The 22,420-nt window shown below is 46.7% G+C and overlaps 1 protein-coding gene across 9 annotated transcripts in view; it reads left to right on the forward strand.

Moving 5' to 3' along the window:
- ABCA1 (ATP binding cassette subfamily A member 1) overlaps nucleotides 1-22,420 on the forward strand; it is a 179,917-nt gene that overhangs the window by 115,347 nt on the left and 42,150 nt on the right. For all 9 annotated transcript variants that reach the window (XM_082471167.1, XM_082471173.1, XM_082471165.1 and 6 more), the window contains 12 exons: nucleotides 742-834; nucleotides 5,978-6,218; nucleotides 8,017-8,156; nucleotides 8,520-8,636; nucleotides 12,319-12,516; nucleotides 13,257-13,462; nucleotides 14,050-14,226; nucleotides 15,781-16,003; nucleotides 17,676-17,897; nucleotides 18,942-19,146; nucleotides 20,261-20,374; nucleotides 21,356-21,527. In XM_082471167.1, coding sequence (XP_082327293.1) covers nucleotides 742-834; nucleotides 5,978-6,218; nucleotides 8,017-8,156; nucleotides 8,520-8,636; nucleotides 12,319-12,516; nucleotides 13,257-13,462; nucleotides 14,050-14,226; nucleotides 15,781-16,003; nucleotides 17,676-17,897; nucleotides 18,942-19,146; nucleotides 20,261-20,374; nucleotides 21,356-21,527 — 2,108 coding nt within the window. The remainder of the gene's footprint in view (nucleotides 1-741; nucleotides 835-5,977; nucleotides 6,219-8,016; nucleotides 8,157-8,519; nucleotides 8,637-12,318; nucleotides 12,517-13,256; nucleotides 13,463-14,049; nucleotides 14,227-15,780; nucleotides 16,004-17,675; nucleotides 17,898-18,941; nucleotides 19,147-20,260; nucleotides 20,375-21,355; nucleotides 21,528-22,420) is intronic.

The following is a 22,420-nucleotide window of genomic DNA, read 5'->3' on the forward strand; positions in this document are numbered from 1 at the left end:
TTTTTCTTCGGAAGCCTGAAAACTCAGAAGCAGTTCTGGCCTCGGAGCCTGTGCATCATTGCTCTATTTCTTCTCTAGGTTAGGCTTTCTGCCCTAACCCAGCTTTTCCTTGGGCCTCAATTATTTGCTTATATTTGCCATGCAGCTAGGTGGCATATTACGATTTGACTCAAACTAGACATAAACACAAGTATTTCTAAATTATCTAAAATTAATTTTAATATATTAAAAATAAGTAAATTTCCAGTGTTAGAAACAGTGCTGACTTGAGTGGAATGAAAGAGAATTCCTTCTTTCCATGCTTTTGGCAACTTTATACTGTCTTTTGTTTCTTGTGAGCCATCACACACTTGTTTCTCAAGGCCATTCCCATGTTGTCTTTCTTGCAGAATCATAGACAGAGTTGGGAATTTATGGTCAACTTTGCATTGGACACACACACACACACACACACACACACACACACGAGATATTTTTATCTCTTGCATATCAACTAGTTTAAAATACACATTCCTATACCCTTTAAAAGCATCCATCAAAGAATTAGTAATTCTTATCTGAGATGAACAATCTGCAAACATATAGTTAGAATAATTTTAGTGTCTTATTTTGATTAGGAGTGGGTTTCTTGTGTTTTAAACTCAAGATTGTGAATAGTTTTAATTATCTTGTTTATTTTTAAATACAGATTTCAGGTTTACATTGAGTTTAGAAACAAAGTATTTTTTTTTCTCATTGCAGACACAACTAAACTCCACATCTCTCTTCCCCAGCAAGGAGCTGGCTGAAGCCACAGAAACTTTGCTGGATAGTCTTGGGATTGTGGCTCAAGAGGTAAGTCATTTCTTCTCAGCCCCAGAAGGCAGATCATCCACTATCACTTTTTTCCACCCTGAGTTTGGCTCAGAGGGTCTTTTTGATTTGATTATCATAGGAAGTGTAAAATCAGCTTTATATCCGTGATCTTAAAATTACCTGATTTGATCTCCTTACTTTAGAGATGAAGAAACCAAGACTCATAGATGTCTCAAGGTTAATTAGCTAGGGGCTGAAGGCCTGATATCTAGCCTAGAACTTTCTCTCATAATTACTCTTGGCCCCTAGTTAATGACCCATTTGTAAAGAAGATGATTCCTCCTCATCCTCCGTGTACTGTATTTGTCTTACCAGCAACTTCTCCGTATTTCTTTTTTTTTTTTTTAATAAATTTATTTATTTGTGGCTGCGTTGGGTCTTCGTTGCTGTGCACCGGCTTTCTCTAGTTGCGGCGAGCGGGGGCTACTCTCCATTGCAGTGCATGGGCTTCTCATTGCGGGGGCTTCTCTTGTTGCGGAGCACGGGCTCCCCATTGCGGTGGCTTCTCTTGTTGCGGAGCACAGGCTCTAGGCATGCGGGCCTCAGCAATTGTGGCTTGCGGGCTCTAGAGCGCAGGCTCAGTAGTTGTGGCACACGGGCTCAGTTGCTCCGTGGCATGTGGGATCTTCCCGGACCAGGGCTCAAACCCGTGTCCCCTGCATTGGCAGGCGGACTCTTAACCACTGCGCCATCAGGGAAGCCCATCCTTATTTCTTTTTCAGCAGCAAAGCAAGACAGTCTTTTTATCAAAACGTTTGTTTGCTATCTGAAGGGAAGAACCTGGTACCCCTAATTCAGATCTTTCCCTTGTAAATATCTGGGCCCTGAGTTCAACTTTGGGAATGTAGTCTCCTGATAAAAGTTGAGTTTACCTTTCGGGTCCACATGTTTACAAGTGTATTAGAATAACCTTAGTCACAGGATCAGGGGGCCTAACTTACAAAAAGCAATTAACCATTCCTCTGCCTCCCAGTCAGCATGTGCTCACCTTTCTGACACCCAGCCTTGTTTCAAATTAGACTTGGAAAGGGGGAACCATTTGGAGCCAGGTGTGTAAAGAGCTAAGCTTGAGGGATGGTGGTCAGAAATCATGCAGGCCTTAATGTTTAAGACACTGGGTAGGAATAATTCATGGTGAAATTCTCTCAGACTTGGTCCAGTCTTATTATGAGTTGCTTCTCTAAGTCATTTTTTGGGGTTTGTATCATTTTTCTCAAATATCAAAACTCACTTTATGTCTCCTAAGAATAAAGGCTTGCATGCTCACTATGGGAAATGCAGAACGTTTGGAAAATACAGAAAACACCGAGATTCAACGCTGTTGATTTATTAGTGTTTTGCTTTTGGGTCTGTTCTGTTTTTCAATTTTGCTCCTGTGTGTCTGACTGGAGAGGGCTGGCTTTGGGGTCCCTTTCAGGAGGAGAAGCCCTGTTCCAGGCTGCCATCTGTTCTTCCGGTTATGAACGCTGGTGACCGCTCTGTAGGTGGAGAAGCTGGGTCTCCCAGGGTTCTTCCAGGAGGCAGAATGAGAAACAGAACCTGCCCTGCAAGTCATTTCTCCCGGGCCCTGTTAGCTGACACTGATATGCCCCGTACTACTCTGCAGGTCCCTGCCAGCCTTAGAGAAAGCAAAGCAGGGTCTCTAACATGGGAGGCTGCCTCTAACCTCACGGTCTGGTTACAGCTGTTTCCTCTTGCATCACTGGCCCGCCTTTTGTCTGGGGTAAAAAAAAAAAATTGAAGGCATCTGATGCTCCTGTTGCTCATGTGGTAGAACCTCTCCAACTGAACAATATACATTCTTCCTGGCAGCTGCTTCCTTGTGCCCTGCTTGTCCCCTGGTCCTGGACAGCAAGGGCCACCTGCTCCTCTCAATGGAACACTAAATCAAGTCACTTTTGCCACGAGTGACTCATTGTCTAACTTGCCATTTCTCTGGGACAAATGGGAGAAGATAAATAAATAAGTGCACTTGGAGATCTGCTCCATGTTTGGAAAGAAAGTTGGTTGTTTGACCAAAGCACAGCCCTTAAAAGGAAAAGGAAAAGGGAGTTAAGCTGCCCTGGTTCATGCAGTTTCACCCAATTTCCCTGTGTAATCCACCTGACAGATGTCAGTGGGTCCTACTGTGCCCATTTTACAGGTGACACTGAGGCTCAGAAGAGCTAGACAACTTGCCCACAGTCACCTAGTAAGTTAATTGGCAAAACTGGGATTCGAACCCAGGACCGTTGGCCTCAAAAGCCCATGTTCTTGCTACTTAAGCCCACTTTTTGTCTGAACCCTGATGGTAACTGGAATAAACAAAATAATAGATAAGTAAATAAAGAAATAGATAATAATAAGTAAATAAATAGAATAAAAAGGAGACTCTTCAAAGAAAGAAAATATGGATTAACAGGGCCTGCAGTTGGCTGGGAACGGGGACTTTTGGAGCCAGATGAGTGAGAGCGGACATGAGCTTCACATCTGGGTGATGGGAAGGTGAGCCCAGGGAGGCAGGGCAGGAAACAGCGTCTCCGTTACCTGCCCAGCACCCACCAGGTGTCTGCCACAGCCGGGTGCTGGGGACTCAGCAGCGAGCGCACTAACTTCCCTGTTCTCGTGGGACTGACATGGGGCGAGAGACAGAAATAAACAGTTCTGTATATAATGTGACAGCAGGGATGCCTGCCATGAAGAAAAATAAAGCCGGGTAAGAGGCTGGAGGGCTGTGAGGTGGTGTTTTAAAGGGGGCTGATTTGTGAAGTCCTCTCTGGTCAGGTGACATCTGAGCCTGAAGGGAATGACACTAGGGCCTCCACTCCAAGCAGGAGGAACCGTAAATCCAAAGACACTGATGTTGGGCATGATGAAGAGATGTATGTAAAGACCAGGGAGAAGCTGGGACGAAGTGAGAGAGTGGCATGGACATATATACACTACCAAATGTAAAATAGATGGCTAGTGGGAAGCAGCTGCATAGCACAGGGAGATCAGCTCAGCGCTTTGTGACCACCTAGAGGGGTGGGATAGGGAGGGTGGGAGGGAGACACCAGAGGGAGGGGATATGGGGATATATGTCTATGTATAGCTGATTCACTTTGTTATAAAGCAGAAACTAACACAACATTGTAAAGCAATTACACTCCAATAAAGATGTTAAAAAAATAAAATAAAATAAAATAAAGACCAGAGAGGAGCCCAGCCGTGGCCAGACAAAGAGAGCAAGTGAGAGGGGAGTCGGAGGTAAGGTTAGGGTTAGCAGCAGGAGGTGAGTGCCATGCAGGGCTGCCAAGGCTGGGTTTACACTGAGTAAGATGGGAGGCCAGTGGAGGGTCCGGAGCAGGGGCACCTGGTGTGACCTAGAGGATGAGGGTTGTTTATGGTTCGGCTGTTACGCTAGGAGACTGATGGGGGCGAGGGCAGGAGGAGGCCATCGCAGTGGATTGAGAAAGTGAGTTGGCGGTTCTTCTCTCCACGGATGACAATCAAACGCCACCTTCCGTGGGCTGGAGGATGAGCGGCCCCCCTCCCTGTGAGGGGGAGCGCTTCACGGAGGAGGTGTGGCGCAGGAGCTGTGGTGTAGAAGAACGAGTAGGAGTTTGCCCCTAAGACAGGTTCCGGGAAGAGCCCAGAGTTCGGAATAACTCAGTCATTTATGGTGCTTCTGTCCAAAGATGTGCTGGCTTTAGGTGGGGAGCCATTTGTCCTTTTGATTGGGGGATGGCAGGCTGGTGGTGGTGAGAAAGAGAAGTGAGTGGCTTTTGCTGTCATTTAAAAACCTCTAGGGCTGTTGCACCCACCAAGGAAAGGAGAGGTGGTCTGACTACCTCTCCCCTCCCCGTCTGTATACCTCATACAGGTGATGAGAAGATAAAAATCAGGAAAAGCGGGCCGCCTGAGTTCTCCCGGTGTTAGATGCTCCCTCTGGAGGGAGGAATCTTTGTGACCTCTGACTGCCTCCGGGGCGCCTGGTTCCCCTTGCAGGCAGAAGGCAAAGGCGGGCTCTGTGACGCCCAGGACCTTGCCCCTCACCGGAGCCAGCAGACTCTGTGAGATGGAAAACTGGGCCCGCGGAGTGCGAACCTAGCCCACCTCCGGGGCAAGTGTGGGGTTCCGCAGCCACTCCCCGCTGCTCACCACGCCTCAGCCCTCCAGGCGGTGAGAACATGCAGTGGCATGGCAAGGAATGTAGGGATTTTTTAATGATTTATTGTGAAATGTGTGGAAATACAAAGTGCTCTATAAATATTGAATTATAAGAGCCACTGGGCCAAGAATTCCACACGGTGCTGGGGTACGTTGGTGTGTGAGACATAGAGCTGGTCACGTGTGAGTCCCAGACTCACCCCCCCCCCCCCCCGCCCCCGACTGCCTGGGGCATCTGGCTCTTCCCGGCAGGGACCGTTCTGTGTTGGGCCCTCTCTGGGATGTCAGATATCGTGTGACTTTCTCCTCACCACACTGTTTTAGCTTCATCATCTTGATGAGAAGTTGGACCCTCAGAGAAGTGACTTTCTGAAGGCTGTGAACTCATGAGAGACACAAGTGGGATTCAAACTCGGTCCCCCACCATGCGCTCTTTCCATTGCCCGACACTCAGCCGAGACAAGAATGGGGACTTCACACGCAGCACCTCTTCTGCCCGGGGGCAGAGGGCCCCTCAGTTTCCACACTGAAGTTTGAGGTGTTGTAGAAATGAGGCAGTGACCGAGGGTGTAAGCGGTTCCTGATGTACGCCTATGAGCACATAGTTGTTCAAAGAAAGCATCCTCTTCTGTAAACTCAGTGATCATCCGAATAGATAAAGCCCGTCACCAGGGGCTCCCCTAACTGCTAAGCGGTGCTTCTCAGTCTCTAATGTGTCTAGGAGTCACCTGGGCACCGCGTGAAAATGCGGATTTGAACCGTAGATAGATAGACCACCTCCAACAGCCTCTCCGATGACACTGATGCCACTGGTCCCTGGACCACAGAGGAGCAGCAAGGCTCTGGCAATCCCATCACAGAGCGATGCCCCTTTGAGAGGCGACATCAGACGAGATAGGTTCTGGGGTGAGGCTTTGGCGAGGTCAAGAAATTGACCTGTTAATTCCTCTTCTGTGTCTTCAACCTTCCCCCACTCTTTCCTCTCCTTCAGCTGTTCAGCATGAGGAGCTGGAGTGACATGCGGCAGGAGGTGATGTTCCTGACCAACGTGAATAGCTCCAGCTCCTCCACGCAGATCTACCAGGCCGTGTCCCGCATCGTCTGTGGCCATCCCGAGGGTGGGGGCCTGAAGATCAAGTCCCTTAACTGGTACGAGGACAACAACTATAAAGCCCTCTTTGGAGGCAACGGCACTGAGGACGATGCCGGCACCTTCTATGACAATTCGACAAGTGAGTGTCTGTGCAGACCCAAGCCCTGGCCCCAGCCCACCTCGGGTCCAGGCTCAGCCCCGTGGCACCCGTGGCACCTGCTTCCTCGTGCTTATCCTCATCCTACGTAGCAGCGGTGGATGTTTGTTTACCTGTTTGCCCCCCCCAGACTGAGCTCCTAGAGGAGGGAATCTTCTCCTAGTCAGTGAACTGTCCCCACTTGTGTGAATGGGGCCTGGCACATCCCAGGCGTGCAGTGTGTTTATCAAGTGAATGGATGACTGAAAGCCAATCTCCTCAGTTTTCTGGGGGATGTCAGAGGGTGGCTCCCAAAGTGATCAAGTATCTTCGGCTTCTTCTCTTCCTCTCCCTTGCCCCTCCCCTCTCCCCTCCCTCTCCTTGAGGTATGCTTTACAATAAAGACTTAACAATAACAACAACAATAATAAAAGATAACATTTAGGGAACATTTCCTATGTACTATGCATTTTATTTAACTTATCTCGTTTAATCCTTACAATAACCCTGCAAGGAAGGTTTTATAACCCCACATTTTATAGGCTCAGAGAGGTTCAGCGACTTGGTCAAAGCCACACCATAGCTCATTGGCAAGAGCCAGGATTAAGCCAGATCTGCCTGGCTCCATGCTTTTTTTCGGTAAACCACGTGGCCTCCAAAATACCTGTTCATGGTGGTGTGTGTGTGCCGTCAGACTCGGACATGGGGTCTGCTGTCTGTGGTTCTTAGCTGCAACGTGGCGTTAAAGAACCCTGTAACTCCATATCTGCTCCCCACACTCGGGCAGTTTTGTGGGGATGTGTGTCCTGTGCCTGGTGGCAGCCAGGAGCCAGTGTTACAGTTTTAGACAATGGCATCGTTTTCATTGAAAATATGATGCAAGTGAGCCTTTCTCCATTTCTAACTGCAGGTGTGTCTTTCGGACACTGAGTGAGGTGGCTTTTTGTGCGTTATTGTGACACAAGAACCTTTTATTCTTGTCTAGAGTGAAGCACTCCAGACATGGCAGGTTGCTTTGTGAGCCTGAAGGGAAGGGCGCTGCAGGCAGTTTTCTGAAATGCCATCCCCTCCGCTCCCTCACTTTGCAAGTCAACCCAAGGGAACCTTCATTTTCACAACAGATATAACTGTGAGAAAATCCTCTTTAAAAAAAAAAATTATCTTTGTAGCATGTAGAGGATTCTTAGTATCTAAAAGAACCCAGAATGAAATTTTTAAAAAAATCAGGAATCCTTCTGGATAATCAAACCCTACTGTCTGTTATAAATTTGGATTTTTCAGTTTGGGATGTTTATTTACATTTATTACATATACTTGTGATGAGACCTATTAATTAAAGGGAAATTTAAAATTTCTGCTTGAAAACTAAAGTCTGAATTCAGCTCTTTGTTTCCAATAAAAACAAAGTGGTGAGGACTGGTGCAAGCTATCTAGAGTTACAAATCTAGAGTTATAAAGGATTGTGCATAATAAAAAACATTTTTCCATATTGTCTCAGTTGTGAGTTGTCCATCATCAGTGTTATAATAAGCTCTGATTATTTATCAAGCATCGTTCTAGGGGCTCCACAGATAGCATCTCAGTTAATCCTCTCTGCATCTCTGCCAAGTAGATGTCATTAACTTTATTTTTACAGAGGAGCCAGCTAACTGAGACTCAGACAAGTGATGTTGTTACATAGCCATTAAGTGGCAGAGCTGAGATTTGAACCCATGACTAACCAGCTGGCTCCAAAGCTCTTGTTACTTCCTACAAGTACATGAGCATGCATACAAATATTTGCCTTTCATCCTCTTCATAGCTCCTTATTGCAATGATTTGATGAAGAATCTGGAGTCCAGTCCTCTTTCCCGCATCATATGGAAAGCTCTCAAGCCCCTGCTTGTTGGGAAGATCCTGTATACACCTGACACTCCAGTCACAAGGCAGGTTATGGCTGAGGTAAGCTGCCTGGGCCCAAGAGGCCCTCTACAGAATCCTCCTAGAATTATGGACAAAAATATAAAAGTGGCTTCGGATGGCGTGTGTTGAGTATACTCATGGCTCTTCTGGGATTTCCAAAGAGTGAGAACCTCCAGTCTGACTCAGGCCCAAGCTGACTGTTGAGGGCCAGCTCTCCAGCCTTGGGTATTTGAATCACTGCTGCAGGCAGACACTTCTTGGGAATGGGAAGGACTGGAAAAGGGCCTCTGTGATGGAACATCTTTTCAGGGAGCAGCTGAGTTCTCATGTCTCTGCCTCTCTCTCTCTCTCTTTTTTTTTTTTTTTTTTTTTTGCTGCCCCTGGCTCCCTGTTTGACTCCAGGTGAATAAGACCTTCCAGGAACTGGCTGTGTTTCATGATCTGGAAGGCATGTGGCAAGAGCTCAGCCCCAAGATCTGGACCTTCCTGGAGAGCAGCCCAGAAATGGACCTTGTCCGGGTGAGTGTCCCTCTGATTACCGTGTACCTGATTGATGCTCTTTACTTTCCCAGAAGTCACTGAGATGAGGATTCTTTACATTGAACCAGTGCAGACGTACTGAGCATCGCTCAAGCCACAGGCCCGTCACTTGGCAGAGCTACAGGTGACGGTGCACAAATCACACCGTTTCATGCACATCAGCATCAATGCGTCTGATAGTCAAAATCAGATTTCCAAGAAACCTAGGGCTGGTATTTGGAGCAAGAGTTTGGTGATTACAGGACGTTGATTATTTTCATTTCTGGCTCTAGAGCCACAGCATCTTACTTAGCCCTACTATGTCCTAGTGGGTCTTGGACAGAGGTGTGTGTGAGCAAAGGTCTGGTCTGACCTGAGATACTCATTCCCCGAGGCACCGTGTGCGTGTAGAGCTGCTGTTAGTGCATGGAGGGGAATTGCACTTAGTGCTTCAGAACCACTTGAGAAGGGATAAATGCTCTAGAGACAATTGGATTCAAAAGCGGAGGAGTCTGAGCAAGAATGGAATGTCTCCTTTGCTTGAGCCTGAGTGCCATTTAATCGCATCATCCTGCCTTGGGCTGAGTCAGAGAATCATTAGACTATTTCCTCTCTCCATGGTGAGAGAGGCCTCTTCCTTTTATTCCTGCTGCTATTAAGAAGCACGAATGGATTTTGCCAGGTTTCTTTTCTTGACACCTCATTGATCAGAGGGGCAGCTGGGTGTTAGAGGAGGTATCTACCCTGGGAGGTACTCTCCCAGGCTGAGGACTGTCCCTTGATGCCCTGGGAGGGACGATACGCAGGTGGTCTTCCAATGAGGGGAAGGCTGGAGTCATCTTTGTTGCACTAGTCTTGCAGTTTAATTCTTAAATTGGGAGCCTTTAAAAACCAAGGGACTTTAGTCAGAAAAACATGAACAATAATTTGTATGGATTGAGTGAATACTTCTGACTAATAATAATAACAACAACAACTTATGCCCTTCAAGGATGGCTCTCTATTGGACTCCAGTCTGTCGTCCAAAAGGGATTCAAGTGGTCCAGCCACAGACAGTGCCATAGAATTAGGTGTGGTCTCAGGTGTCTTCTTCCTGGTCCTCTCCTTAGAATGTACATTTCTACTTGTTGGACTTCTCTCCTTCTGCATCTCAGAGGATGGTGAGGGTCCCTGTTGAAGGAACTCCATGAGTTTCAGTCTGTAGGCAGATAGATGCTTCCCCTACTCTTAAATAGAGGGTTTGGCTTGGATGCTCCAGCAGCTCACAGGCTCTCAGTTCTTCTGGCACAAGGCGCTTGCCAACATGGCCATGGCATTCATTAGGAATCCTGCTGGAGAACACAGGATGTGTGATAGGAAATGGAGGAGCTGTGGCTGGGGAGAAAAGCATGGCGTGTGGTTTGGAGAGCCTTGGGCGTCAAGCCAAGGACCTTTACTTTAAGCTCTGGAGCACCATGAAAGGGTGTGAGGCAAGGGGGGCTATTACTCTGGTTTGACAGGTGGATTGAAGAGGGGAAAGGTGGAAGGCAGAGTCCAGGGCAGAGGCTATCCAAGTAGGTGGCCAAGGCATTTTCTGGAGGCAAAGCCTGGTGACTGCTTGATTGTGGAGGGGTGAAAGACAGGGCAGCTTCAGGATAATTCTTGATTTCTAGCTGGTGGACGGTGGGGATGTCCAACAGGCCAGTGGGTATTGGGGCCCGGAGTGCAGGGGGCTGGTTAGGCTGAGACACCAAATGGGGACTCATCAGCCTGCGGGTGGAAGTCAAAGGAGCCTCCTCCAGCTGCTTTCTCTTCTCTACTAAGGAGTGTTTATTTCACTCCCCAAGCTTGGGCCACTCAGTCCTCTGTGCCCCCTGCAGCCTTGCGTCTGGTACACAAGGCAATGCTTGAGACTTCTGTGTCTGTTGGGGTAGCTCTTTCTTTTTTTTTTTTTTTTTTAGCTTTATTGAGGTGTAATTGACAAATTAAAAGTGTATGTATTTAAGGTGTACAACTTGGTGTTTTGATATATGTGTGCATTGTGAAATGATCACCACAATGGAGCTAAGTAACATGTCCCTCACTTCACATAGTTACCTCTTAGCAAGTGTCAAGTATACAGGACAGTATCATTAACTGTAGTTACCACACTGTACATTAGGGCCTCAGAACTCTTTGTACTGCAAAACTGAAACTTCATACCCTTTGACTTCCCTGTTTCCCCCAGCCCCCGGCAGCTACCGTTCTACTCTGTGGTAGCTCTTATCTTCTGCTGTCTCTGGCTCTGTCTACACCCGTCACGTCACCCCACATATCTGGAGGCGCTTCTCCGTTGAGTCATGTAACCCACTGATACTAAACTGTTCTCCTTTCTGAGCTGTTGTTTGTCTCCTTCATCTCAAGCCTCTGCTTTCTCCCTGGCCACTGCTCCTGAGGGGGATCTTTGGTCTCCTGGCCCCTCTTGTGCCCTAGAACGGCCATGTGATCAGTGATCTCACTGGGCATGTCTCTCCGGCCTTGCTGCCCTCCTTGGCCATATTGCTGAGAAGCCACACTGGCCAGGGAGGGCCTCACCCCAAATGCCACGTGTCTTCACTCAGGTCTTATTTGCTCAGTTCAAGTCCCAAATAAGTCATTTCAGAATCACTAACCCATACCCCTCTGAACCTTTGTGAGGTACAATTTTGTACCTATTTCGTTAACAAAAATACATATCTTAACTGATGACAGTATAAATTGTTATTCCCTATAGGAAAACAATTTGGAATGGAAGTTGTACGAGCCATAAAAAATGTGCTATCCTGTGTATCTGCATTTCACACACCCTCAGGGATGTATCCCATACAGAAATAATTTTAAAGAAAGAAGTCACCATATGAGAGAGAATGTTATTGCTATAATAATTGTTATTGTGAGAAATTAGACTAAATGCTGTGGTATGGGAATAGTTAATGAAATTATAGTTTATATACTGTATAAAAACTATTATGCTCCCATTATAATAATAAATATGAAGCCACATGGGGAAAAAACTTATATGTTAGTAGGAATAAGACTGATTTAAAAAATAGCAGAGTTTGGCCCCTTAGGGATTCCATTTCAGTAGAGCCAGAGCTTCATGTACATTCTCAAAGGTGTGAAAGGAGTTGTAGCTGATTCTCCTTTCCATGAGCTGAGGTTGAAATAGACCCATTTTTCTGGCAGCACATCTGTGCAGGCCTCTGCCCTGGTCCTCTGCACCTGCTGGTTGACCACCAGATTGGTTTTCCTTCTTTCCCTGTTGACCCACATGGAGAGCCAGCCAGCTAGGGAATAAGAAATGGAAGACAGGCCTCCTTTGCATCATGACCCATGCATCCCGCAACTGGAAAAGATCATATTGGTTTAACAGCAGAATTCTTTTCCCAAACTAAACAGCAAAAGTAGGTGTGTCTTAATTCGATCTAGAGATTAGGGTCTTTATGAGGAGTCATCAGCCTGGGTCTCAAAAGAGGAAGAAGATATAATGCAGTGGGAAGGTGCAGTAGAATCCGAGAGCCCAGTATTCTCACCTGTAAAATGGCAACACTGGGTCACCTATCTCACAGTTTTCTATGAAGATTTTAAAAAAAGACAATGTATGTGAAAGGGTTTTGTAAACCATATAATGCTCATCAAGACTTAGTTGGTGTTTACTACTTGTACTTTGTCATTGGAATGGCAGACGCTATTGGACAGCAGAGGCAATGACCACTTTTGGGAACAGCGATTGGAAGGCTTAGATTGGACAGCCAGAGATATCGTGGCATTTCTGGCCAAGCACCCAGAGGAAGTGCAGTCCACTAATGGCTCTGTGTACACCTGGAGAGAAGCCTTCAATGAGACCAACCAGGCAATCCAGACCATCTCTCGCTTCATGGAGGTGAGGATCTATTCTGCGGACCACTTAGAAAAGGCTTTGGCTTCTTTCTCTGAGATGGTGCAGTAAGGTTTGGATTGGAGTAAAGTTTAGGAATAATGTGTCATCTTATTTACAGTAGTATCCCTCCACCTAACACAGGGTGTAGCGTACAAAAAGGTACTCAGTGGATGTTAGTTAAATGACTGAATGAGTAAATCAACAGACCTAACTTCTAGCTTTATTCTATCTGACTCAGGAATGTCTCTATCCATTGTTTTCTAGATTTTCCTGTGTTTTGATATCCCAATATCTAATGGCAACAAAGCATTCTCTTAAAAAAGCATTACTTACGAAACTTATCTAAAATCTAATAGGACCGATTACACTTTTAAAAATTGAGTCCTAAAAATGATGTGACTTAATAGGGACAAATGAAGGGATTTTTTGTTCTGTTTGGTTAGTTGTTATGACTCAAAATTACTAAGAAAACAGAAGCAAAAATGAGGTTTAAACCTCTTTCCCTCCACAAAAATCAATATAGGTAACTTACCTCTAAATACTTCCAACATTTCCCTTAAACTGCAGTTAAAAACCAAAACAACCCACTTTCAATTGAATATTGGAGAATGACTTGAGAGGAGTAGAGAGTGAGGATAAAAGAAGTCATGCACTTAGCGCTTCTCTCTTAGCATAGATTCTGCCTTGGCCACCGCTTGTTTTCCCGGCCATCGGCGTTCTCATGACGGCTGTTCTTCATTCAGTGTGTGAACCTGAACAAACTGGAACCAGTGGCAACAGAGGTTCTGCTCATCAACAAGTCCATGGAGCTGCTGGATGAGCGGAAGTTCTGGGCTGGGATCGTGTTCACTGGAATTGCTCCTGGCAGTGTCGAGCTGCCCCATCACGTCAAGTACAAGATCCGGATGGATATCGACAATGTGGAAAGGACGAATAAGATCAAGGATGGGTAAGTCGAATCCCATCGTACCAGCCAGTCTTGGGAAAGTCAAGAGCAGCTAATGTGAGTGGAGGTACCTTATTTTAACTAATAATTTGGTAAAAATTTCCAACAAAGTATAACTCAAATTGGTGGCATGATTTTGGTGTAACTGGCTCATTCATTGTGGAGACAACTATTGCAAAGGTCTTAAAATATCATTATCTTTTGGTTCAGCATTTCCATTCCAGGGAATTAGTCCTGAGGAATTAAATCAACAGGAAAAAAAGACATTAGGTTCTCTGTGCCAGCACTATCCCTTTCTATAAAAGGGAGCAAATAAGCAAGATAAAAGGGAATGGTTAAGTAAATTTTGGCCCATCTACTTGTTGCAATGTTAGGGAGCTAATGGAGGGGGGGGGATACCCAAACCAACAAGTGGTTTGCTCATTCTGATTATATTTATTTAAAAACATGTGTACGTGTCAGCTGAGACCGGAAAGTAAGATACAGAAATAAGAAAAGTGGCTCTGTAATGGTGGTAGGATTGTGGGTGACTGAGTTTTTTTTATTGTATGGTTCTAAGGAATGTTTGATCGCCTGTGGTTTGATTTAAGGTACTGGGACCCCGGTCCTCGGGCTGACCCTTTTGAGGATATGCGGTACGTCTGGGGGGGCTTCGCCTACTTGCAGGATGTGGTGGAGCAGGCGATCATCAGGGTGCTGACGGGCACAGAGAAGAAAACCGGCATCTACATGCAGCAGATGCCTTACCCCTGTTACGTTGACGACATGTGAGTTACCAGCGAGCCACCGCCTTCGCTTAACTGGTTAACACTGTCCCCAGGTGGTGTGTACACACTCACGCACACACATACACACGTCAAGGGAGGAAACAGAATGATTACATTTATTTTATATGTGTGTTGATACTGGTCAAAAAATTGGTTAAAACAAGATTGCAGCTACTGCCAAAAAAAAAAAAACTTGTTTTTGAAATTCTGTGGCAATTTCAGGAAATAAGATGCCAGATGTAGGTAGCTGACAGTTTGAGCCACGTCACCAGTAATCTTCACTCCTTTCTAGTCCATGGTTACCAGAACTTTTATTTTTTTATACTCTGTCCTTTCAGTCAAAATCAGCCCAATCTGCAAGTTTAAAATGTGTCATGACGAGCACATGCCAGACGCATCTACACATCCTCACGTCCCCCAAACACAGAGGCACAGCGTTCTAGACCTATAAAAGCAGACTTCGTGTCAGTTTTTCTCCTTCCTCTCTATAAGTGGTAAACCACATTTTCAAACAATGCAGATAAAACCGAACAAGGCCTTTTTATCTTAGACATTTTAGATAATCTTTTAGTGCTTAGTCACTGTGCCGCCAGGTCCTCACCATGGGGACTTTGGAGCCAGAGATTTCTTGTGAGAGAGAGAGAACAGGCAGAGGTGTAGTTATTGCAAGCATCTGAAACATGTCCCGTCTCTTCTGGATTCTGGAAACTCTCTTATTCTCTGTTGTGTGAGGGAGAGTGTGTGAGTGTGTGTGTGTAGAGATCAGAGTGCAGAAAGAGCAGGGTTCCTCTCCTTGTACTTCTCCCTGCTTTGCATTGAACAACCCATTTCCTTGCAGGGCTCACTCTAGCTTTTCTAGGTCACCTGGATTTATCTTGTTTTTCACCTTCAGAAAGGTTAGCCAATATTTTCCAAAGGAAGACTTTTCCAAAGACCCCCTAAGCCAAGATTTACTCTAGAAAGTATGTATTAAGATGGGAACACGATGAGAGGTCAGAGGCATTCAGAGCCTTTGCCTGTTGTCACGTAGCCTGTAAGTGCATAAGTGGTAAAGCTGGGACTTGAACCTTGAGTTTCAGAGTCCAGATTCTGTGTTCCTTTTACTTCACTGCATTTCCTATTCTACTTTGGAAATCTGAAATATTACTGACAAGAGCTGCCTGAAGTGTATTTCTGCACCATCTGTCGTTAACAGTTATGCACGGCAAGCTGATAGTGAGGTGACCTTGAAGATGTTGAACTTTCATGACAGAATGAGTCGGTTTTTTGGTTTTGTTGGTTTTGTTTTAGTACTTTAAGCTCACCCCCATTTAGCTTAATGACATCTGAGAGCTATCTGGTTACTAAAGCAAGCCCTCCAAGAAGTTTTCTTTGGCATCACTTTGTTAGTAGTTTCATCACTGCGTTACCCCACTCACGAAGCGTGACTGTCAGGGTGCACGGGTCTGCCCGTCTCGGGCTCAGTGCTGGTGCTTTCTCTTGCATGCAGACCCAGAGGTGTTGGCCCAGGAGCCTGGCTTACACTCCCCTTTACTCCTCCCCCCGCCCTTCCAGCTTCCTGCGGGTCATGAGCCGGTCAATGCCCCTCTTCATGACGTTGGCCTGGATTTACTCTGTGGCTGTGATCATCAAGGGCATCGTGTACGAGAAGGAGGCGCGGCTGAAGGAGACCATGCGCATCATGGGCCTGGACAACAGCATCCTCTGGTTCAGCTGGTTCATCAGCAGCCTCATCCCCCTGCTCGTGAGCGCCGGCCTGCTGGTGGTCATCCTGAAAGTAAGGCTGCCTCACCGGCCCCTCCCTGCCCCCCGTGGGCTCTGTGAGCAGAAGAAAGGCACGGATTCTTTGGAAAGGAAGGGGTCATATGTGCTGTTCCCTGCAATTCCCTCATTTTGTAGTTGGGGAAAGGGAGACCGAGAGAAGGGCAGCAACTTGTCCAGAGTCAACCCAGCTGGTTAGCAGCTAAGCAGGACTGAACCTAGGGGTCTTGTGTCCCAGGTGAGCACAAGCTTAACTACGCCATGCTGTTTGGCAATGGTTCGTGGCAGCATCTGAGAGTTACTCATTTTGCTAGATGTATTGGGTGGTAATTCTGCCAGAATTTCTAAAAACCATACTCAGAAGCATAGATATTGTTGCACGTTAGGATTTTCTGGAAGCAGAGGCTGAGGCGGAGTTTGGGTATGGGTATTTCTTAGGGATCCACACCTCTAGAAGGGATGGGGAGGATACAGGATTTAGCAGAGGGAGGAGTTGAACTGTGACGCACGGCCAACTCGCCGGGCACTCTTGCCGCGGAGCTGAGATGTCCAGCCCTTTAGGTTACCCCAAGGCCTCCCTCCCTGACACCGCATAGATCCAGGCCCTTCAATTAGTCATTGGAAGGGTGTGCCCCAGGGCCGGACAGCTGTCTGCAGCTGGGACAAACCTAGAGGGGTTGACACCTGAGGCTGTCTGCTGACAGCCAGGCAACAAGTCCTTCCTTGAATGGGACTCTGTACAGTGCAGTTCTGTGTCCACCCCTTACATTAATAGGTTTATATGCCATTTTTTTCACAATCATTTCATTTAAGGATGCATTGTTTAAAAATAAATATTTTTAAAAGCAGAGGGGTACAAAGGGAAAGGAAGTGACATTTAATTTAATACCAGCTACTATTCATTACAAATGAGCACTTACTGATTGCAAGCACTGTTTAAAGCACATACGTACGTGTACTGTCTTGTGATATCCTCACTAAATAACCCATTTAACATACAAGGAAATGAGGCCAAGGAAGGTTAAGGACTTCACTGAGGTCACCCGACACTGTGGCAGAGCAGTTCTTGCTAAAGTCAAGCCCCCCTCATGCTCTGATGTCTGACTGCCAGGGTTGAGCTATGTGGCCGGGGTGGAGGTCCTGTGGCTGGTGGGTGAGAGCCACTCTGTGACAGCTGAGCGCTGGTGGGTCCTGCTGAAATAGAACCAACTGCTGAAGAGAAACTTGAAAAGTCCACAGAGCTTGGATGATCGTGGGGATCCAGAATCCATAGCAGGTTCTCATGGGGGATGTTAAGATGGCCTGAGCATTTTCCTTGGCTTTCAGAGGGAGAAGCCATGTGGGATGCTGTCTCCCATAATTGTTTCTTGGTGCCAAGAGTCATGGTCCTTAGAGAAGAAGGAGAATCCAGGTGATGTTATTTCTTGGAGAAACGAAGAACAAAATTGTCTGTTGAGATGAACCTTGGTGAATGTCAAGCCTGGACTTTGTTTTGTTTCTGGCTCTACCATGACTTTGATGTGTGGTCTTGGGCTAGTCATTTCCCTTCAGTAGATTTCAGTTCACTCATCAGAAAAATGAACAGCAGTGTTCCTCAGTATTGTCTTTAAGATGAGCAGGAATAAGCCCTGGCTGCTTCCCATAGATCATTGCTTATTGACAGTCTTATTGGGTCTCTTCCTTCCCAGTTAGGAAACCTGCTGCCCTACAGCGACCCCAGTGTGGTGTTTATCTTTCTGTCCGTGTTCGCCGTGGTGACCATCCTGCAGTGCTTTCTGATCAGCACACTCTTCTCCAGAGCCAACCTGGCGGCAGCCTGTGGAGGCATCATTTACTTCATGCTGTACCTGCCCTACGTCCTGTGCGTGGCGTGGCAAGACTACGTGGGCTTCACACTCAAGATCTTTGTGGTGAGTAACTCTGGCCCTTCTGCGGTAGCTGCAGTCACAGCTGCACCTGGTATTTCACTTCTGCTTTATAGTCCAAGCTGAGAACAGAAGATAAGAGATTCTCTTTCCAGCGGGACTTGAAACTCAGTTCTAGATTCTATGCTCCTTGAAGGCAGGGACTGTGTCTTATTCAATTGTTTATTTTTAGTCCTCTGAGTGAACACTGGTTGAATTGAATCAAATGGTATTTTTCAGGGAGCCAGACTTGCACTGCATGCGGTAAATGGCACTGGGGAATGCCTTTAGACAATAGAGGCCAGCTCTACCTTTTGTCTCCCAGCTCTGTTGGCCATGTTAAGCTCGCCATAAAGTCACAGCACAGATAGAACTGAAAGCTCTTAAGGTCAGAGATGGCTCCTTCTGGACTCTTGTCTCCCTTGTGTCCAGTATGGGGTTTCGCTTGAGTAATATTTTCTGAACGTCAGGACTGAGGAGCAGGTGCTCCATGTCCCTGCAAATCCCTGACTTCACTCCCCTCCCTTGTACAGAGGAGGAGAGGCCTTTGAGGGTGTGCAAGTCCCTACAAGACTGAGTTGTCCTGAGTTTTTTGCAGGATGCTCCAGATGCCTCTGTCTGGACCTGTTAGACATCAGCAGCCCCAGACAGGCTCCTATGACACTGAGCCATCACTGACCGAGCAGGGAGCTTGAGAGGACCTGGATAAATGGGCTGTGTGTGTGTGTGTGTGTGTGTGTGTGTGTGTGTAAGGTACAGGATTGCTGAGCCCTTGAGGCATCTTTGGAAGCATACAATTCTAAAAGTTTTACATTCCCTCATACATGCATTTCTGAAATGTGTGAGTATAATGAGTGCTTATAAGTAGAATCACTTTATATGCTGCCAGGGAGCCCACTCCCCTAAAGGGACTCTGTAGATAAATATTTCCATATCTTGCAATTGATCCATTTGGCAAATTCACCTTTCTCCAGGTGACATTTACATTAGCAGTGATAGGAAAATGAGAAACAAGGAGATGGATGAGTGACTTCTGCATCTTTCTCACAGAGCCTGCTGTCTCCTGTGGCTTTTGGGTTTGGCTGTGAGTACTTTGCCCTTTTTGAGGAGCAGGGCATTGGGGTGCAATGGGACAACCTTTTTGAGAGCCCTGTGGAGGAAGATGGCCTCAACCTCACCACCTCGGTCTCCATGATGCTGTTTGATGCCTTCCTCTACGGGGTGATGACCTGGTACATCGAGGCTGTGTTTCCAGGTACACTGAGCTTCCACACTGCTTTAGACATCAGCCAGAGAAATGAAGTTTCTAGTTGTAGTGCTTTCCTTCCTTTGTGCTGGAATTTCTGCAGGGCCTGGGTCTCCTTGGAAAGTGGTTAGGGCTTTAGACCTATGGCAAACAAATAGTCTCCAAGGAGAAGCAGCTGACGCTAAAAGTACAGCTCTTAGTACTGACATAGCTCTTGTTTCTTGAGCACTGTGTGCCAGGCACTGTGCAAAGTGTTTTACACACTTTGGTTCATTTAATCCTTGTAAGACTACTCTGAGGGAGTTACTGCCCTAACCAGTTTTTGCAAATGAGAGAACTATGACCCGAAGAAGTTAAATAACTTGCCTGTGGCCACAAAGCTGGTAAGAGTAGGTGCTTGGAGGTGAACCCAGGTGGGTCACACTGGGTCAGCTAGCCCAGGAGAGTCCTCCCAATGCTGACCCAGGTCTCTAATTCTGTATCCCCTAAATTACCACCAGCAAAGGTTCTGTTTCCCGAGTACAGCTTGTGAATAGTAAGATACATTGGCTCTCAACCCTTGCCTGTGCTTTAATCGAATTAGTATTCATAAAAATTCATTTTTATACTTCCCTTAATAAATCTCCTTGACCAAGACCTGCCTTGGATACATTTTCATAGAAGATCAAATTCTGAGAGAGTGAGGTTTAACCGTTTCTGGTTCACCTACTGATTTTTCTCTAAAAGAGTGTATGTGAAATGTTTTTTACATACCCTACCTGAACTTCCCACATTGGATATGCAATTTTGTATCATACAGATCTGGATTCAAATTCTGAATCCTCCACTTTACTGGCTGAGTGATCTTGAGTAGGCTACTTATCCCTCAGTTTCCTCATCTCTAAAGTGGGGATGATACCTGCCTCGTGGGGTTGCTGGAAAGATTCAGAGAAGTGCAGGATGTTTGTCATACACAGGAGATCTCAGCAAATGTTAGTCCCTCTCCTCCCCCACCTCCATTCCATTTTGTCCTGTCTTCAAAGGCTGTGTCAAGGAGAGAGTCAGGGAGGCTGTGTCTGGCTGGGACACCTCGGGGATGCTGGGGCGTTGCTGAGCTTTGCTCACACCTGTGCTTTGCTTTCAGGCCAATATGGAATCCCTAGGCCCTGGTATTTCCCTTGTACTAAGTCCTACTGGTTTGGCGAGGAAAGCAATGAGAAGAGCCACCCTGGTTCCATCCAGAAGGGAACGTCAGAAAGTAAGTTCTGCTGACCTGCCCTCACCTTAACTGCAGTGCTGGCTCCTATTGGCTGTCGGGGGCAAAGGGCGGCTCTCTGCCTGAAGAGCCTAAAACCACCTAAGGGGCGGAGAAATCCCCTGAAGTGACCCTTTCCAAATTCTCCCATGCATTTGTGTCCAGTGCTGTTGACTTATCGGGGAGTCACTATCTGGGTTTCTAAGGGACATTTCCTTTGTTCTCTTGGCTTCTAAATAAAGTGGCTCTTGATCTCTACCTTCACCTCCGCCCACCCCATCCCCCCAAACACATATACACATACTTTTCATGCTATCCTGACAGCTAGAAAGAAGAGGTAAAGACAGCCGTGGTTATGGAGCCATAACCTCGCTGCCGCCTTGTCCCGATGACAGACGCGTGAGCCCGTGCAGGCTGACACCAAGTGGCTGCCACAGGGCTCGCTCTGTGCTTCTCAGTGTTCTCACCCCGCATCACTCAGAGCGCACATCCTCTCCTGGCGTCTGACTGTAGGTAGTGGTGCCCCCAGTTCAGCAAAGGCTCTGCCTTCTGGGCTCTTCTGCTCAAGTTCTTGGAGGGGAACTCTTTGTGTTCGGTACAGCTTCCTAAGTCGTTCATAAGTCGCTCCCCTGCTGATCTCTTCTGCGCCCTTCCCCCAGTCGCCAGTGGTGAGGTGTGGCGTTCCTTAGCATGGCTCACGAGTTTCCTTGCCACCCGCCCTTGCCCGCTGTTCCAGTGGCTTCTCCTGCTGTTCCTTCTCTTCTTCCGCAGCCTCCCCTCTGCACCTTTATCACTGTATTCCCATCACCAACACTCGTGCCCAGATAGGCCCTACATAAATATCTGTTGCCTGTCTGCCTGAGAAACCAGAAATAGCTGTGGAGAGAGGACACTTGTAAAAGTGCAAGCACAGCCCCCTGCGTCTTGACGCTCCACTCGTCAGTGTCGTCTGTGGGCTCATTTCCATCCTGTGTCTTCTCACAGTCTGCATGGAGGAGGAACCCACCCACCTGAAGCTGGGCGTGTCCATTCAGAACCTGATGAAGGTTTACCGAGATGGCATGAAGGTGGCAGTTGATGGCCTGGCCTTGAATTTCTACGAGGGCCAGATCACCTCCTTCCTGGGCCACAATGGAGCTGGGAAGACCACCACCATGTAAGAAGAGGGTGTGGCTTTCTCAGAATCAGCCACAGGAAGGTTCTGTCCTACAGTTAGAAACTCATACCTAAGAACATTGCCTTGGTTACCGGGCCGAGGGCAGAGCATATGAGGAATTGATGAATGTAAAAATATTGTCTAATCACGAGAGTGCTTTCCAAATGCTGGTTTTTCTCTAGATATTATTTCTTCAGGTTAAAATAGGCTGGGGGCCCTTTGATGACCTTTCCCCTTCGGTTCTCAGAATTCTGCAGTGTTTTTGGAAACTGAGACTGTGACAAGTCTGAGAAAGGGTCTCCTTTGGAGTTGGTTTGGTCAGAACTGTGAGGCAAGAATGTGGAAAGAAAGATTGGCTATACTGGTGGGAGGAAGTAATTTCCAGGAACTCTGTCTCTAAGCAGATGTGAGAAACAGCTGGGCAGCTGGCCGGCTGTATGATTGCCTTCTCTGGGACCTGTAAGGACCTTAGAATGGACAGCTTCAGAAGGGAGCACAGGCCATAAACACACCCGAGTTACCTCAGTGGCTTTCAGTGTAGTCCGTCAACCATTGCCGAGGGCATTTTGGTGGGGGAGGGGTAATCTCTTCCTCCTGTTTTTCTTTTATATATTTTTAACATGCAAAATCAATATATTATGAACATTGCAGAAACTCTTTAAAAGGTGCACAAAAATCCTAACTGCCAAACACACAAATTACTTTTATCTTTGAATCATTTGTTCTGCTTTGTCCCTTTTACTTGGACATGATTTTAAGCATAAAAAGAATATATGCTTTAAAGTGTACTTCCCATTGTAAATTGGAATCTTCATTTAAAAAATGCTTGTGCTGAAACTGCCATTTCCAACACATAGGCCCACTCCTAGCTGTTCCCTGAAGCAGAGACTCCT

Source organism: Balaenoptera physalus (assembly GCF_965194825.1).
Source record: "Balaenoptera physalus genome assembly, chromosome: 7".
Classification (NCBI taxonomy): Eukaryota; Metazoa; Chordata; class Mammalia; order Artiodactyla; family Balaenopteridae; genus Balaenoptera; species Balaenoptera physalus.